The 17497-nt window shown below is 54.5% G+C and overlaps 1 protein-coding gene and 1 long non-coding RNA gene across 2 annotated transcripts in view; both read left to right on the top strand.

The window, feature by feature from the left end:
* Positions 1 to 3411, top strand: part of KHDRBS3 (KH RNA binding domain containing, signal transduction associated 3) — a 93638-nt gene extending 90227 nt beyond the window's left edge. The window contains exons 8-9 of the mRNA XM_090283331.1: positions 1078 to 1139; positions 2784 to 3411. Coding sequence (XP_090139457.1) covers positions 1078 to 1139; positions 2784 to 2875 — 154 coding nt within the window. The 3' untranslated portion in view covers positions 2876 to 3411. The remainder of the gene's footprint in view (positions 1 to 1077; positions 1140 to 2783) is intronic.
* A 77-nt stretch (positions 3412 to 3488) lies between these two features.
* Positions 3489 to 8521, top strand: LOC150003956 (uncharacterized). Its single transcript, XR_016512343.1, has 3 exons — positions 3489 to 3881; positions 4413 to 4470; positions 8411 to 8521. It is a non-coding gene; the product is annotated as an uncharacterized LOC150003956 (long non-coding RNA).
* The last annotated feature ends 8976 nt before the right edge of the window (positions 8522 to 17497 follow it).

Below are 17497 nucleotides of genomic sequence, written 5' to 3'. Positions count from 1 at the left end.
GGAGGGAGGGTCTGTCCGGGGCAGGGCAGGGACCGAGGAGGGAGGAACAGCGAGCGTGCGCTGTGGCGGGCCCCCGGGCACCCCGAGAGGTCGGGAGCTCCTCGGAGCTGAGGCCGGAGCAGGCGGGGCAGGAGGCGGCGGGCGTGCGGGGCCAGCCCCACGTGCGGGGGGACGGGAGGAGCAGAGCCCCACGCGCCCCCCTCCTCCTCCTCACAGCAGCTGCCCTTCGTGCTCGGTCGTCACACCCGGGGACCGGCCTGGTGGCGTTTTCCCGAGGGGAAGCGTGGGGGCCCAGCAGGTGTGGCCCGACCCTGCGAGGGCCGCCGTGCGCCACGGTCAGTGAGGTGGGTGGCAGGCGTCCTGGCGCTCCTGACCCGCAGCGTCCACCCCTAGGGAGCGGGTGGGACAGCTCTGTGCACCCCAGGCTGTCGCGACGCCCGGCTGGGTCTCAGCGGCTGACACACGGCACCAGGCCCCGGCCCACCGCGAGCCTCCCCTGGCTGCCCGCCACGCGGCGCCGCGGGCACCGAGGCCACGGGCAGTCCCGTCCTGGTGGCCACTCCCTGGGGCTGGGAGATGAGACTTGCTGCTCTGTCGTAAGGCGACGTCCCCGCAGTGGACCAGGCACTGAGTGCAGGGCCGGGGACTAACGAGGAAGTAAAGCCTTGCCCTCCATGCGTGCCCCCCGGAGGAGGGCGCCGCGGGGCCCTCCCGCCTCCACGCGCCCGGCGTGGCTCTCGGCACAGGCGCTGCCCCTGTTCGCCACGTGTCCCCCTGTCCCACCGCCCCCCGGCGCTCCCAGGACGGGCACCAGCGCCGTGCCCCGGGCGCGGCGGGCCCCGCTCTGTGCTGGGTGGACAGCCGCTGTGCGTGAGGTGCCGACGCATTGACTGTACTGACGTGGGGCGGCCGTGACGGTCCCGGTCCCGCAGGCCCCTGCGGTAGCGCCTGCCCAGCCAGCGGGGGGCCCGCCCCTCCCGGTGGTCTCCGAGCGCCTTTCCCTGAGTGTGACTGCACCTCCCCGCCGTCCGGCCTGCGTTCTCACCCTTCCCCTGTGTGTCTTTGCTTCCTTTCCAGCAGCGGCGCCGATTACTATGACTACGGACATGGCCTCAGCGACGAGACGTACGATTCCTATGGTGAGTGGGGGTGCGGGGGGGGGGTGCTCCGTGGGGCGGAACTCGGAGGCGTGCAGGCCGGGACGCAGCGCCTCTCCCCCGTTCGCCCTGCCTCTCTGGCTCTTCTCAGACGCTCCCGGAAGACTCGAGGTTTAGGGGACGATGAAGACTTGCAGGAAATGGCAGGAGCTCAGATTCTGAGCCTCAGTTTCCCGTTTGGGTTGGTTGCCACGCGCTGAAAATGAAAGAGCTGAGACTACAGTTCCAAGTGGCTCCTCCTCCCCCACCTTTGTTTTAATTCATCCCCAGCCTCAGGCCCTCTGAGAACATTGCAGTGGGAGTCACCCCATAAAGCTCCCAGGAGCCCCGAGCGAGGGCGGAGAAGGGGAGCCCTCGCGGGCTCAGGGAGACAGCCCAGCCCACGGAACCCAGGCATCCGTGTCCAGAGCCTCCACGTGCAGAAGGGTGACAGGGGCAATGACAGGAACTGGCCGCAGCCACCTGAGGACGGGGAGCAGCTCCTTCGCCGCGGGGCGAGGACATCAGAGAAGAGGGGGCTTCAGTCCGTGGCGAGGCGCTGGTGAACACGTCGGGCCCGTGCAAGTGGATCAGGACTCCGGTTAATGGATGTTGTGACATTTCTCTGAACATCACTGAGACACCGTTTTCCGGTGTTCCCTTTGAAGTGCATCTGGTTGTGTCGCCGGCCCCAAGCTGTGATGATTGCACCTTGGATTTTTTTTTTTTTTTTTTCAGTATTCAAAGCAAACACTTAAGAGAAACTGGCTGGTTTGTTGAATGCTGTACTCTTAAATGGATGCAAGTTAGCTTGAGGGAATGATGTTGATTGCATGTTTGTGTCAAAAGAAGAGGTCATTTGAAGCACTTTTCCTTCGCAGCTTTTCAAAATTGGTCTCTGTGGGCACGTGACTTTCTGGTCGCTGTGTCTGGAAGCCGGGGTGTTAACTGCTTGGTGGCCAAGCCCTTGGGCCCATTGGAAGTTGGGGGGTTGAACCGGTGTCTGGTTTCAGGACGTAAGGGTGACGGATGCCCTGGGTTATTGACACCACTGTCCAGTGCGTATTTAGTATCAGGAGTGAAACGTGGCGCACGTCACCGAGTTCACTTCATATTCATGAAGTGTTACCGAGGGCTCAGTTCCCGCCAGCACGACCCTCAGCCCCTCGTGGCAGGCCCGACGGAGGACAGGGCAGCGGGTCTCTGCCCTGCTCTGCGCCTCCCCTCCTTGCCCTCCTGTGTCCCCTTCTGCCGTCACATGTTTTTACCGGTGTGCTCTTTGTTGGAGGAGATCTAAGTGATCCTTTTCCTATTCATGTATCTCTGAACGTTTAGCAAAAGGCAGTTCCATTTGCTACTTGAGTTGTGAGCTTTCCTTAAAAAAAACAATGGCCCAAGGAAAGTTCGTGAGGTTGGTTGCCGTGTAAGATACAAAAGTTCATTTTTCTTCCCACGCTGGTAGGTTTCTCTAATGAGGTGACCGTTTTCCATTGTGTTTGTAATTTTTTAAAGTGAATTCTCTCTCTCGGGTTTTTCTCAGTACCTCAGCATGACACCTGCAGTAGGTCCGGGGCTCAGTTAGCTTCTGCGGAACGATGCCGATGGGGTGCGGGGCTCTAACTGCTGTGCTTCGTCTCCCTGATTCAGGGCAAGAGGAGTGGACGAACTCGAGACACAAGGCTCCGTCAGCAAGGACAGCGAAGGGCGTCTACAGGGACCAGCCGTACGGCCGCTACTGATTGTGCTCTGGTGTTGTGAAATAGCCCAGCTCCACCCGTCCTGTATACTGTTCAAAGTAATTTTTCTATGAACACTCCCTTTTTCAATAAATCAAAGTGCTTAAGCTCTGAATGGATGGAACTTAAAAACTGCTTTGTGGAAACATCAACGTGGGCAGAAAGAAAAAGAAAAAGGAAAAAAAAAAGACATGTAAAATTTTGTTATTTCCAGTCTGTATATGAAAAAAATAGGCATCAAAAGAAAAAAAAATAACTTTGATTAACTAGTGTTAAACAAAAAAATAGGTTTACTAAACATGTTAATCTATCCTTTAACGTAAGCCTCACCGTTCATTTTAAAGGTTTCCATAGAGTTTAGTTATTTTATCTTTCAGACATATGCCAGTTTTTTTTTTCTCTTGCCAACATGCGTAAAAAGGGAAGCCAGTTACAAGTGCTAATAATGTGGTATTTTTTTGTAACTCACGTCTTGAAATGTTCTGTAGTGTTAAGCAAAGTTTCCTCTTGCTTGATACTAAATAAACTTTTGAAAGAAATTTCGTGTGTGTGAGCTAACAATTTCATTTTTTTCTTAAAAAGGCCTTCATAAATAGTTGTAAACAGGGAAAGAATTTAATGACGCTTGTCATAAAAGGGTCACACTAAACATTGTGCAACTTCTTTAAAACATGGTATAAAAATAAATGTACCGTTATATACTCACCGTAGATTTAAATGCTGTTTATAAAGAGTCCAGACGGTATCCAGACCAAATCCTGTTTAAAAACTGGTTTTAAAAGAACGGCTGGTTTTCTGGGAAGGATGTGATCAGTTTCATCTTGTCGAGCGTTTTCTCACGAGTGGACCTTTGGATATTTTATGAGAGTTTTGTTGCCTTAATGAACACCTCGCTCCATTGCTGAAGCAGTAAACACAGAGCTTTTAAAGACAGTCTGACACGGCCAGCTGAGGCCCCTCGCCGAGGCTGTGAGGATGTGTGACCCTTAAACGGTCTTCATTTCCAAAGGTAAATAAATCCAATAAGGTGGTAATCTCACTTAATTTATCTTAATATCACGACTAAAACCAGGGAGGTGACTAAGGAGCCGGTGTCATTATCCGTGTTAGAAAGGCTTGAAGATCACCTAAATTCTCATTTTAAAAAGTTTAATTGGTCTGAGTAATCTAAAAAGCCTTAGATTAGCCAGTTTAATTGGGGCCAATTATTCCCTGTTAAACAAATGTAAAACCTCATAACTAGTTGTTTGTAATCGTTACTTGGTTAGTCTTTGAGGCGCTTCTTAAAACAGACAACTGTGTAATAAAGTTACTCTTTAATCGTTTGGCTTAAGTTTCTTAACACGGTAGCTTCAATGTTTAAGTTTTTTAAATGGTAGCTTCAATGTTTAAGTTTTTTAAATGGTAGCTTCAATGTTTTAAGTTTTTAAAATGGTAGCTTCAATGTTTTAAGTTTTTAAAATGGTAGCTTCAATGTTTAAGTTTTTATCTCCGGAGGGCTTTCCTTCTCTTGGAGTAAAAAGGTTCTCTCTCTTGTTAGGCAACACCAGCCGTCTTGCAAAGTCTAAGGAACGGGTTGGGGCCCAGAGCAAACGCAGGTAAGTGCCTTCTCCCACTTACTTTGCTGTGTTGTGGGAGGTGCAGGTGATTTCATGCTGAGCTGAAGTCGCGTGGAAAACGTCCCATGCTGCTTCCTGTTACCAGCACCCAGTGATCATGGCACATTAACTCCTGCAGCCAGAAAGGAAACCGTGGATGGAAACGAGTCAGACCAGGTTCCGGTTTGTTTATGGGGATTCAGGCCACCACCCTGTTCACTTGATCAGATCTCTTTCTCCAATAAACGTATGACAGCCAGTCAATAACATGACGAGTTTCCCAAACAATTAAGGAAAAGAGCAGATCACCAAACCTGTGTGATAGGATCCCAATTTTATTTTTTGAAAACTGTGTACTCTATATATTCATACGCAAGAAATGACACAGGTAGGCTGGATATTTTTTACAGTAATTTTCTGAGGCTTGTGGAAGTGTGATTTGTGTGTGATTGTCTATCCTTTCTGAAATTTGCAAGACACATTGTTACTTTGATAAGAATATTTTAAAATATGCTTTGTAAAATCATTTTATACATTAAAAAAAAAAATCTAGATATCTATGAAGGAAAGGAATCATTCATCCGGTCTCAACTCTCAGATAGTCTTGGTTTTTCCTGCACCATCAGAAATGCCCCTTAGGCCCCGGCGTCTTGGACTCTTATTTCAAGTATTTGTGCTTGAGCTCCGCCCCTGCCTGTGTGGCTCTGGGCCGGTCTCCCTGGGGACACCTGCACAGTGGGAATGAGCCTGCCTCGTGTAGTTGTTACAAGAACGAGCCGAGATAATATTGCCAGAGTGTTTTGTCACCTGGAAGGTGATACTCCAATGGGAAGTAGAATTGTCCAGGTGGAAGGCGTGTATTTATTACATGTGGCAAATAGGAAGGTTTCTTTTTTCATAAAAGCCAAAGTTAGTCTGAAACATTTCAACTACTTTTAGGAAGAAGATTGTTTGCTTCATTCTCACAGACCCAAATCAGTTCATTTGTTCTGTTTTGCTTTTTTGGTTTTCTGGCGTAGAAAGAGAATACAACATATAACATATTCTTTTAGTCTACAACGTTGCATTGAAATTTTTCACTATTTACTTCCTTTAATAATTGTTTCAGGTGCTGACCTATTGAATAATATATATGCAGGTTTCTGAAATCAGAAAATATAGAATTTCTCTAGCGGGTCAAGACCCGGGTCGTCTTCAGAGCTTATTCATAGGAATTGTGCAATCTTAGGTTTGTTTTACTTCTTTAAAGACTCCGCAGCTCCGTGGGGCTGTAAGGATGGGTCGTGAGGCAGCAAGGTCAGGGGCCCCAGGGGCCCCATGGAATAAGACCTCTCCTGCTTGGCTCTGCAGGGCTCACCTCGGTGGCCGACACCCCCCAAGCCCTGTGCCTCCCTGTGGCAACAGGAAGATGCTGCCCCGGACAAGCAGTCTTGCCCTGTCCCTGGGAGCGTATCGCTTTGTTCCCAGAGCCTTTACCTCGCCGTCGTCTGCCCCTTGGAACGCGCCGTTGGGGGAAGATACGGATGTAACGGTGCGGGCCTGACCTCGCAGTCACTGAGCACCGACACAGCGGGGCCACGCGGGCAAACAGTACTCGGCACCCCTGTCCTGTGACCTCTCCACCAGCTCCCTGGGCCACAGCCCACTGCGCCCTGAGGCAGCACGCTGAGTTCTCACGTCGTCGTTTTAGGGTGGATATTGGGGGACTCACATTGGTCCCAAGCTGTCGTTACAACCAAGCCGTGTGCTTGTCCCTTTGTAAATGATTTCACTGAATCCTCACAGCTCGAAGGAGGGAAGTGTCATCTCCATTCACAAAGGACGACACTTCAGGAGGGGCAGTCACGTAGGGGAGCCCCCACACCTTGAACTTGTAGAGCCAGGCGTCCAACCAACCCCTTGGTCCCAGAGTCTCTGGTCTCGGCCCCGGCGTTACCCTGTCGGTGCTCCGGCCTAACGCTGGTTCCCCGTTCAGTTAGAGGCTCCTTAAGAGCAGAGCTGACTTTTGTTCCCTTGTTCCCTTGTCTCCCCCACATCCCTAAGCACTGGCTGGACACTCAGGTGGCCCCCAGCTCCTCCTCCGCCCCTGCCCCATCCCACCCAGATCCCTTCCTGGAGAGCGTCTTTGTATTCCAGTTCTGTAGATAAAAATCTAGCTATCCGCATATAAGTGCCACTTCTTAGAGTATATATGATGGATATCAATAATAAAGTTTGCCATTATGCAAATAATATCTCCTATTTAGGTTGATCGGTGTCTTCCAGGGATAGAAAGGAAAAATTTCATCGTTATATTTAAAACGTAAAACATCTGCTTGACGCTTGAGTCTGTCTTCATCTTTGAGAGGTTGTAGAACATTTAAGATCTGACTCCCACCCCGCCTCACCTAATGGAAAACCTCGTGCAATGGCCATGGACTCGGAGCGGGATTCCAACTTCGAGAATCTCAGCGATCTCTTTCAGAGATGAGCACCCAGTGCTGAAACTGTCTTTCAGATCTTAATGTGACGAGTCCTCCAGTGGCTTCAGTGGCTGTCAGGACAGAGCTCAGCCTCCTTGGCCTGGATGGAGAGCCCTGGCTCTTTCTGCCCTCCGGCTGCCTCCGTCCCCGCTGCGGTCCCCGCCCCGCTTGGCTCCAGCCTTCCTGTCTGGGCCACCTCTGCCCCGCATGACATTGCCACGCTCCTCCCACCCTCTAGATAGAGCCGCCCGTTTCTGGGCCTCCCAGCTGTGAAGTGGGAGGAATCCTCGCCTCCCGGGCAGCCTTCCCTTGCCTGGGTCTGAGGCCCCGCCCAGTCTCTGAATTCTGCTGCTTGCTGATGCCCGGTGATGGGCTGTTCACGCCCTGCCCCCTCGCCAGCCCCACCAGGACACAAACATCGTCAGTGCAGGTGCCTGACCTGATGCCCATGACCCAGGAACCAGGTGCTCAGTGTCTGGTATGTCGTGTGGTCCAGCGTGCGAGGGCAAGAGGGTCAGTCTTCTCTCTGAAGAGAATGTTGTCATGCATTTATATAGTCACACATACACACACACACACACACACACACACACGTATATGCGAAATCTCATTCGACCCCCACTCCATTAGATGTTTATTAAAATGTTTGCCTTTAACATAGTAGCTTGGTCTGACATGTCCCCGCACACTGCTGCTTCATGCAGGTGACACCCACCGAGGCCGGCGCCCTGGCAGTGAGCGGCCATGCAGGCTCTAAGGACAGGTGGCGGGGGGCCAGGATGGGGGTTCACAGAGTAGAAGAACGTGAATGGGCTTTCTAAGTGAAGTCGAACTCTGGAGTCGGGGAGGAGACAAACGTGAGGTGCAGGTGGCAGGCAGCATTGACAGGACAGGAAACGGCATCACGTGTCTGGGGACACGTAAGCAGTTGTGAGAACACAGAGCCGGTGGCAGGAAAGGCAGGGAGGGGCCAGGTCCCGCCGAACTACGTTGCCCCTGGTCACACATGGTGGTGTTGACGGGTCCCCTGGGCCAAGCCTGTGTGACAGGGCTGTGAGCAGTAAGGGTGGTGATGGCCACGCAGGCTTTGACGCCACGGTCGGATTGTACCTAGCACATCAATGTTCAAAATCTCTCTAGAAGTTGGGTCTCTTCGATGACAAGAACACGGGGACCATGCCAGGGTGTGTCCGCTGTAACTCACTTCATGTCTCGGTGTGAGACGTTCCATGCTAACTGTTCTGAAACCAGGCCCATCAATGTCGTTCGAGGTGCTCTGGGTCCCCATCGTGCTATTTCAATCAGCACTGTATGTCCTTAATTTCTGCTGTTCTCTTTTGCGTTGTTTTATACAACCGTCCTTATTTCCATTCAACTTCTGCTCCCCTAATTCCTCTGCCCACACCCTGCCACTCCCAGCAGAGCTAGCTATTGGTTTCTTGATGCGAACAAATATATTTCATTTTCCTCTATTTCAGGAACCTTCCTCTGGTTGCGGACTGCTTACCCATAGTCAACTCACCAACGTGCCTGGTCGGGAAATGAATTCACTTGGGAAGTCACCTTAATTTTTTTTTTTTTTTTTTTTTTTTTTGCACAATGTTGTGTTCTGTGAAATGTTATATAAAATGGTATGCTTTTTCATTTGGAAAGCCTATTACAAAAAAGGAAATAAAATCAATCTTAATCTGCTGTCTCCTAATAAAGAAAATAACCAATGATTTGTGTATTACTTAATAAAGGCTGCCCGTTCACATCTCTTCCTCCTGAACACAAACCTAGAAAAACAGAGTCGGGTGATTTCATTTCAGCACAGCAGTAAACTTTGCCCACATGAGAACCATGCGTGGCTGCGTCTCTACGCAGGAAGTCAAGATTCCACACGTTTTCTAGATTTGAAAATGATTTATCCATCCCGCTTACGGACCGACTCATTTGGAAGCGTAATGCCAAGAGTATTGTGTGCCTGCAAGGTTGACTGGAAAGGCTCTGGGGGAGAGTGGAGCCAGAGAGAAAGCTCTCTCCACACCCCTGTGATATGAAAGTCACAGTCCCCTTGGACACGTGGACACTGACTAAGAAGCTTGTTCTCACTCGATCTGCTACCGGAGCATTGTGATTTTAGTGCAACTGCCCCGTCCCAGGAGGACATCTTTTATTCCTTCTGCTATGAGCGCACACACCATGTTGTCTAGTCCTGGAATTAAGAACGGTGTCACGCATCGTTAAATTGTCACGTTCTTGCATCAGAGACACGTTTGCACCAGCACCCACTCCACAGCCTCCGCGGCAGAGCGTTGCGTGAACCTCAGAACAACGCCTCCGAGGCTCGCTTTCTCTCACCCTCCGCGATGCATCAGAAAACGGGCCCCTCCGCCTGCATTCCGGTTGTAGCTTTACGTTTGCCCGGCGCACAGCTCCGTCTCAGGAGTACAGGTCGGACACACAGCACAACGTACAGGTGATGTGTTACAGAGCGGTACACCTGAAACATTTTATTAACCAACATCACCCCAATAAAGGCAATAAAAATTTTTAAACATTAAGAAAAATGCAAAAACCAACAAGACAACAAAAAAAGTCTGTGCTGCAGAGAACAGGAGGCGTCGCCCTGAGCCGTGGGATGGGGAGCGAGGGTGTGAGCCGGGCCCCTGAGGTCAGCTCAGTGTGCCCTTCTGTCTGGAGCTGATTCTAGACTACTAAGAATTTTAGAACATGCACCAGGTTGTTGCAAATGGAAAAGAATTTGAGTGCCCTCTTTGCTTGCGGCCTTTTCACCTCCCAAGTTGTAAGCCTGCAAATAAAATCCCACAGATCCAGCTTGCAGGTCGTCTTATCTGCCCTCTTCTCTGATCCCACTCTTTCTCCCTCAATGAACCCAGGGAGTCCTTGGGCTTGAGTTGCAACTTCCCTTCCCTCTGGCTGCCCAGCGCTGCCTGACAGCCCGACTTGTCAACCGCAAGTAGAGTGGGCTGCCATGCCTAGTCGACCTATAATTATAAGGATCTGGACGACTCTTGTGTTTGTAAAAGTAGCAGCCAGTGGCTTTCCCGGCACGTGTTTGACTGTGTTAAACCCCAAAGTCAGCTTCCTAAAGAGACGCCTTCATGGAGTTGGGTGCTGCCTTGTCAAAAGGTCCCCTGCTTTCTGGTGGCCTGAAGTGCCTGCCCCTCAGTGTGACTAGACTCTGCAAGGTGACCCGGGCCAGTGCCTTTGCAGCGATCAATTGGAAGCTCTGGAAAAATGCTGCTTTGGGGCAGAAGCTAACAGCCCCTGCCTGGTGCGTGTTCTCACCCAGCGCGGCTTCTGGGGCTTTCATCCACTGCTGGCCGCCTCCCGGTGCCCATCCTGCGCCCGCCTAACTGCCCTTAGCACCTGCGCCCGTGCGCCGGCCCGTGCCCCGCAGCCGGTCCCAGGTGGCTCTGCCCTGGCCCCCATGTGCCCTGCCCCCAAACTGCCCCTGGCGGTGGCTCACGGAGACCACAGCGCAGCTAACCAGAGTGGATACCTCAGTGTATCAGTGACCAGGGGCCGCGTAACAGACTATCCCGGACTCAGCAGTTAAAACACAGACGTTACAATGTCATGCATTTCCTGGCGGTGAGGATCTGGGACGCTTTCTGGCTTCGAGTGTCTCACAAGGGTACGAACCGTTTGCTGGAGCTGCAGTCCTCCTGGCTTGACCGGGCGGGAGGGCCCAGATCCGCTCACAGGGCTGTCGGCAGAGGTCTCTGTACGCGGCCGGAGCAAGAGGGAGGGTCCACGAAGGAGCGCGCACTAAACAAAGCCACAGACGTACCCTCATTCCAGAAGTGATGTCACTTCCTCCCCCATGGCTGGTCACACCCCACCCCGGTCCCAGTACAGTGTGGGAGGGGACCACACAAGGGTGTGACAATCAGGAGGGGGCATCTCGTGGGCCACCGAGGAGGCTGGCTCCCAGCACGCATTCGAGGTGCAATCCCAAGCAAAGAGACACATCTCGAAGGGGTAGGTAGGACCTCAGGTCCCTGCTGGGCCCAGACACCCCAAAGTGAGAACGGAGAGTCAGAAGAGACCTTCGTGTGGCGTCAGACCGGCCCCCGTCTAGACTGTCCCAGCAGAGTCACTTTACCATCGACAGTGTCCTTGTTTGTAGTGCCTAGACACACAGTGGGATGTTTCTAGAATGCAGTGGGCGCACGGGACCTGGTGATTGTTACTGGGAAGAAGGGAAGAGGCTGGAGCAGGGGAAGGGAGGAGTCGCAATCGGGGTCCTCAGTGTAATTCAGCCACACACCAGACGGCACCCCGGAGACGGCCGCCTCCCCGGCTGGCCCCTCTGTAAGGGCAGGGCCACAGGTGTGGAGGGAGCAGCGTGGGGCTGCGCCAGGTGGCGGGGTCACCTGGGGCTTCTCTCCTGTGGCCTGGCTTCCCGGAAGAGGGGCAGGAAGATGTGTCTCTTCAAGGTGCCAGGACACGTGGCACTGGTCTCTGGAGATGACACCTGTTATGGACATGCTGCGAGTGTCACGTGGGGTGTGGAGGACAAGCTCCTGGGACAGACCTGCCACTCCTCTCAGCACCGCCACTTCCTGCCTTTGTGGTTTGGGGACCATCCCATAACCCACCGAGCCTCAGTTTCCTCAGCCGACAGACTAGGATGAGAGCCCCAGCCCCGTGGATGTTGTTCCCGGAACCGCAGGGAACCCGGGCCCGGCAGGAGCAGGCTCGGGGGCTGAGGTGGGGGCCGAGGGGAAACGGGTGCTGTCCCACGTCGGAGGGCCTGAGCGCCCCTGCTCCCGGTGGAAGGAGGCGGGGGGCGGGGGGCGGGGTTGGGGCTGGAGTGCAGAGAAGCAGGAAGGGGAAATGAAGGGGAGCAGCCACCCTCCCGGCTCCCGGGCAGGCACAGACACTTGTCAGCTCGGTAATGACCTTCTATTTTTAGACAGCTGGGCTCTCTGTTTGTGACCTGCTTTGTGCGTAGACATTTAACAGATCGGAGCATCCTGGGGCACGGGCACCAGGGCCCGGCCTCCCTCCGTCTCCAAGAGGAAAACTCGGCCTTGAGCACAGAGCTCTGAGGAGGTGGGTTAGTGGGGGACAGTCACGGAGCCGCCTTTTCTGGGGCCGTTTCCAGGACTTTCACTACGCAGCAGTTGTTTGCTCAGCTGCATGAAAATTGCGGTAAACGAAGCCAAAAAGGGTAGGAAAGAGGGTGATAAAAGGAGGGCCGCACCCCAGCCAGGCAGAAGGGAAGGGAGCGGGTCTACTGCAGGGCAGGGACTGTGCTGCGCCCTGGGACAGGGTCTGCCCGCCGGTCACTCTGAGAGCTGCGGGCTCATGCCCCCTGAGCCCCGAGGGACCCGGCCCTCCGAGAGGCTGACCTGACTGACATACAGTCGGGCGAGCGGAACATCTGGGATTGCAGGTCTCTCGGTCTGGCTCCACTTGGAGGCCCCCGCCTGCTCCTGATGGGCCACATGTCCCAACTCCTGGCACCTGGCTCTCAGGGATGACAAGCCACCTCTGGGTCAGGGATGCTTAAGGACGGAGGTGCCTCTTCTGCCCTGGAAGAGACCCGCCTTCTTCCAGCCGATGTCGTGAGGTGGGTGTGGTGGGGACAGGAAAGGTGGGGGGAGGGCAGGTCAGTGGGGCTGGCTCGCCCCTCTCCACACAGACCGGTGGGTCCCTGAACTGCCCCCCACCTCCCTGCACCTGTCAGCAGCAAAGTCAGGGACCTCTCCAGTCTCAGCTCCTGCATCGCAAATCTCGCAAACACAACGCTGCCAAGGCTCCACCCGAGGCTCCATCCGCCGTTCCCTGGGCCACCGGGGGTCACAGGGGATTCTGTGGTCGCCTCCCTAACATGTGCCCAGCGAGCACCGGCGTTTGGTGAGTGGACTCGGGCATGAAGACTCCAAGGCGTGTTCCCCCCAGCTTCTCAGAGGGACCTCAGTGGACTGGAGCCCTGATGCCTGCAGTGGGGGTGGCTCCCCCAACCTCTCCGGGCCTCCCTCCCTAACCTCACGGGCGCACTCCCTCGTGTGTTCCGGCTGCCTCCAAATAAACTACCGCGAGTCCTTACCGCGTCGTCTGTAGGTTCTAAAACGGTGTAAAGGAAACCAGTTTTAGCGCAGGCTCGTTGACATGGGCGGGGGCTGTCCCCACGCGTCTCACCGGCATTGCGACAGGATAATGTGGAATGAAATGACGCTGCTGGGGGGCCTGCGATATTGGCACCCAAGTCCTTACCTTAGGGTCTGCTTTTTGGGGAACACGGGCTGGAGCAGAATACTGTGCCACCCCCCCACACACACACATAGTTCCATGCCCTCGTCTCCAGACCTGTGACTACATTACCCGACGCGGCAAAAGAGGCTGCAGGCTAAGACCTGCAGATGGGAGGTTGGCCTCATGGTCCAGGTGGACGCCCTGTAATCACGGGTCCTTCCCAGAGGGGGCAAGAGAGTCAAGGTCAGAGAGAGGAGGCGTGAGGACAGAGCAGCGGTGTGCTTTGAAGGTGGAGGGAGGGTCGTGAGCCAAGGAACGTGGCCCCTGAGAGGCTGGGAAAGGCCGGAAGGGGTTCTCCCCGGGGGTCTCCAGAGGAGCACAGCTCTACCAACGCCCCAACTTCAGCTCAGGGAGACCCGAACTGAATGTCCGCCCCACAGAACCTTCAGGTGATTCATCGGTGACGTGTGAAGCCGCTACGTGTGTGGCGATTTGTTATGGCAGCAACGGAAAACCAGTCCCCACGTGGAAGGCAACTTGGGGGGTCATGGAGTGTGATGGAAAGCAGCTCAGTCTCTGGACGAGGTGAGGCTGCCCCGAGTTTCCTGGCTCTGCTAACGAGCCGAGCCGGGAAGCTGAACGTGAGGGATGCAACCTAGTTTTCAATTTTCTGATAGATTTCTAAGGTTACTTAAGAGAAAACTCAGCAGGAAGTAGATGGTAGGGAGAAGCCAGAGGAATTTATTTTTCATTTCCTTTAAATACCAACAACATCTTACATTCCGTGAAGAGGAGACACCCCATCTCCTTGCCTCTCAGGGGAAATGTATTGCTTTTATTAGTTATGGAATTGGATTCATAGAAGTTGGTAGATTTTTATCATTTCTATTTACTTATTTTCGTTCTTTGTCTCATTCCCCATAAAAGCACTGGGGGACGGTTTCTGCAAAGCATGCATGCGATACAGAAGGAAAACAGGAAAGATGAGGAGAAGTAGGGGAGGAGCAAGTGAGGAGCTGAGCTGCGGCCAGAGGAAGGTGAGACTGGAGGCCTGAAATGGGCCCCCGAGCATCCCAGCAGCCAAGGCAAAAAGGGAATGGGGGTAATTGCAAGACGCAAGTGCCCACAGTTACATCCTTCAAGGAGAACACACAGGAGCACCCCATCAGCCTCAGACAGGGGCAGGAGGGAGTGTCAGGGGCAGAAGGCGGGAAGGTAGAAACCAGGAAGCCTTCCTGGAAGAGGCAACATCTTAGCTTCATCTTGCGGGTTGATGCGTGCCAGCCACAGAAAGAATGCAGGACAGCCAGGAGCAAAGGGAAGCATGCGCAGAGCATGATGGGAGGAACGGAGAGGGGGTGCGGGGGGCCCAAGCAGGTCTGTGTCGCTGGAGGAGCGGTCGATGAGGCGGGGAGCACCTTGCCCTCTGCTTTGTCCAGCAGCTAGAACTTGACCTTGTGAAAGGCCACTGGCGATTCGGGTTGCGGAAGTGGCATCCATTCGGTGCTGTTTGTTGCACAAGCCTTGGTTGTCCCGCAAGAACCAGCCCCGCCCCCGCCCCAAGGGTCTCCTGGCCCCCAGCCGGGCATGCTGGGGGCCGCGTCTGCACGCTCTCCTCCTGGGACATCCCAGGTGCTCGTCTCCGCTGGAAATCGGCTTTGGAACTGTGGTCGCCATGGCGTTCCACTTGCTCACGTCGGCGAGGGTTCCGACACATCATTACGCGGACTGGCAGGGGCAGGGGCGCGAGGGAGAACCCTGCCATCGCTGCCGGGCTGGCAGCACGTGTCAGCAAAGAGGCGCGTCAGCAGAAGGAGCCGAGGCACACGCGGGGGCTGACTTATCTTCTCTGCTGAGCTCCGGTTTGAATTTTCAAACTCGCTTTTCAATTTCCGTCCCCATGGTCGTGGCCACTTGCCGGCTGAAGGAAGTAGGCAGAGCGGGTGGGTGTTCCGTCAGGGTTCTGTATGTGCTTGTACTTTTAAAAGTTACGAATGGAGAGAGAGAGAAAACAAGCAAACAGAAAAACAGAGGAGGATTTGTGACCTGAGCCCTGGGCAGAGACGAGGGAGCCCCAGCGCCGGTTTGTCGCTCATGCTGGGAAGGGGAGAGACAGGGCTCCGCCCTCCTAATTTGTGGGGGCAGGGCGCCCTGTACCGGTGCTGGCCTTAGGGGTTCGGCCGTCCTAACCTTGGCGTTTTCACGGGATTCGAACGAGGTGTTGGGGGCGGTCTTTGAGAACGCGTGGTCGCTGGCTGAGCTGGGCCCGGGCAATCAGGCCTTCCCCCCCCTGCCCCCTCCTTGGACCGCCTACTCTGCCCACTGTCCCCACCATGGGGACACTCCCACTACCCTGTGCCATCTGCATTGTTTACCCATGTTATAGAGGAGAAAACTGGGGCTCAGGTTGAATAAGGACGTTCCCAGGGCTACATAGTAAGTGTCATGATGCCAGCCTGAAGTCCTGGCCCCAAGCTTGGACCTGGGTCTGCTGGCTGTGCCCCCACTGCCTCGGGCTGGGGACACAAGACACATCCCTGTAATGACGTAGCTCACGTTCCTCTTTTCCCGGGACTAGCAAACTGCAGTTATTGCTACAGGTAGCGATGTCATTCCTGAGCCTCCTCAAGAAGATCCATTTGCCAAGCGCCACAGTTCTCTGCGAACTTCAATCCTGGGGCAATTACCAAGTCGTCCCGCCCAGTACTTATTTTCCTTGCTGATCCCTTTAATTTCCCTTGTTCCCCTGGTAACCTTGTAGGAGTTGGGGATGAGGGGACCCAGGGGAACAGGAAGTCCTGTATCTCAGTGGCTCTGGGGCAGTGGATGGGACGAGAATGGAACCATAGTCCAGCTGCCCGAGAGCTCCTCCGAGTCGGATGGGCCTGCCGATGTGCAGCGAGAGGCCCCAGGGTGGGTGAGCGGGTGCCCCAGGCCCCTCCCGCGCTGTGCGCTGTGGACCCAGTCTCCCTGCTAAGAAGCCCACGCACCGTCTCCTGTAGAGAAACCAGTGTTATTTATGCGGCTGTCACCTGATACCGAGGCTGCTCAGGCTACTGCGGTACCGCCCACTTACAGCCTCTATGCTTCTCTTCACAGGTGAGGAGACACCCCCCTGAGGCCACTGGGGCCCGTCAGGGACATGCTGTCCCCTCGGCAAGTCAGTCACAGGGTGGCTGACCTCCTCCCACGACAAAATAGGAACCGAGATCAGATGGAGACAAGGCGGGGGCTTCCTTCTTGTGCGCCTGGATCATCTTCTCAGAGACATAGCTTCTCAGATGCCTCTCCTCGTGCTGGCCTTCACTCCCGTGGGCTGGAGTCGGGACACGGGACCCTTCTGGGAACGTGAGGACTGGCCGTTCCGGCCTCTCTCCCCAGGAGGCAGGCTCGCTGGCCAAGAAGAAGGGACGGGAAGATGGCAGTTGGTGTGACTAGCAGCATATTCCCCAGTCCTTGCTGCCAACCCCACGTCCACCCATCTCAGGGATGAGCCTCCAGGGGCCCCGTGGGAGGCGTGGGTGAAGAACGGGCCTTTCTGGCCCGGACCCCTTCCCCCTCTCACTGGAACACAACAGCCACACCATTGCCCGTCTGTGCTGAGCGCATTCTCCGGCACGCAGTAGGTGCTCCAGAAGTGCTCATGAAGTGGAGGAGGCTGGGGCGGACCATGACAGCGAGGTGGGGGTGACCCTCTTAGCGTCAAACAGGCCCAGGGAAATGCCCTTGGGACCTGACTTTCTTCTGGGGAGAATTTGCCACGAGTTCTAGTTCTGAGAACCGGATTGAGGGAGTGTAGGGGTTCCTGGGGTACAGAGCCAGCTGCGGAGAGCGGAGGGCTCCCGCTTCAGAGTGTGAGGATGGGGGTGTCAGTCTTGGCAGCCCGTGAGTCATTTGTGTGACGCAGTGGGAGACACACAGGGGGTGCACATCTGGCTCAGCATCTCCCTGCGTGGCCGCCCGTGGGTGGACACTCACCCTCCTGGAGCGCGCTTTCCTCAGCAGGAACACGGGGACAATAATGGCCTGCCTTGGAGGGCCATTCCAGAATTTACAGGCGAGAACTACAGACGGTTCCCAGGACCTGGCCGGTGTTCAGTAAATGGCAGTGACGATGATTGTGACGATAATAAATAGTGTTATTAGCTCTTGTTCCTAGAAAACCACGCTGCATTTAATAGGTGTCCAATAAATTATGCTAGTCGCTTTAAGTCCCTTTTGATATGTACACCAAACCACGGGGGTCTCCTGACTACGGGCAACAGGCTCCCTCACTGAACGCCACGTTTCAAAGTGTCAGCAAGCAAGGCCGGAGAAAGGCATTGCTGTGCTTCATGTTTTACGGTCTCATC

This window comes from Furipterus horrens, unplaced genomic scaffold (assembly GCF_987537825.1).
Source record: "Furipterus horrens unplaced genomic scaffold, mFurHor1.1.pri manual_scaffold_7, whole genome shotgun sequence".
NCBI classification, from domain to species: Eukaryota; Metazoa; Chordata; class Mammalia; order Chiroptera; family Furipteridae; genus Furipterus; species Furipterus horrens.
This window is presented reverse-complemented; position numbering and strand designations above follow the sequence as displayed.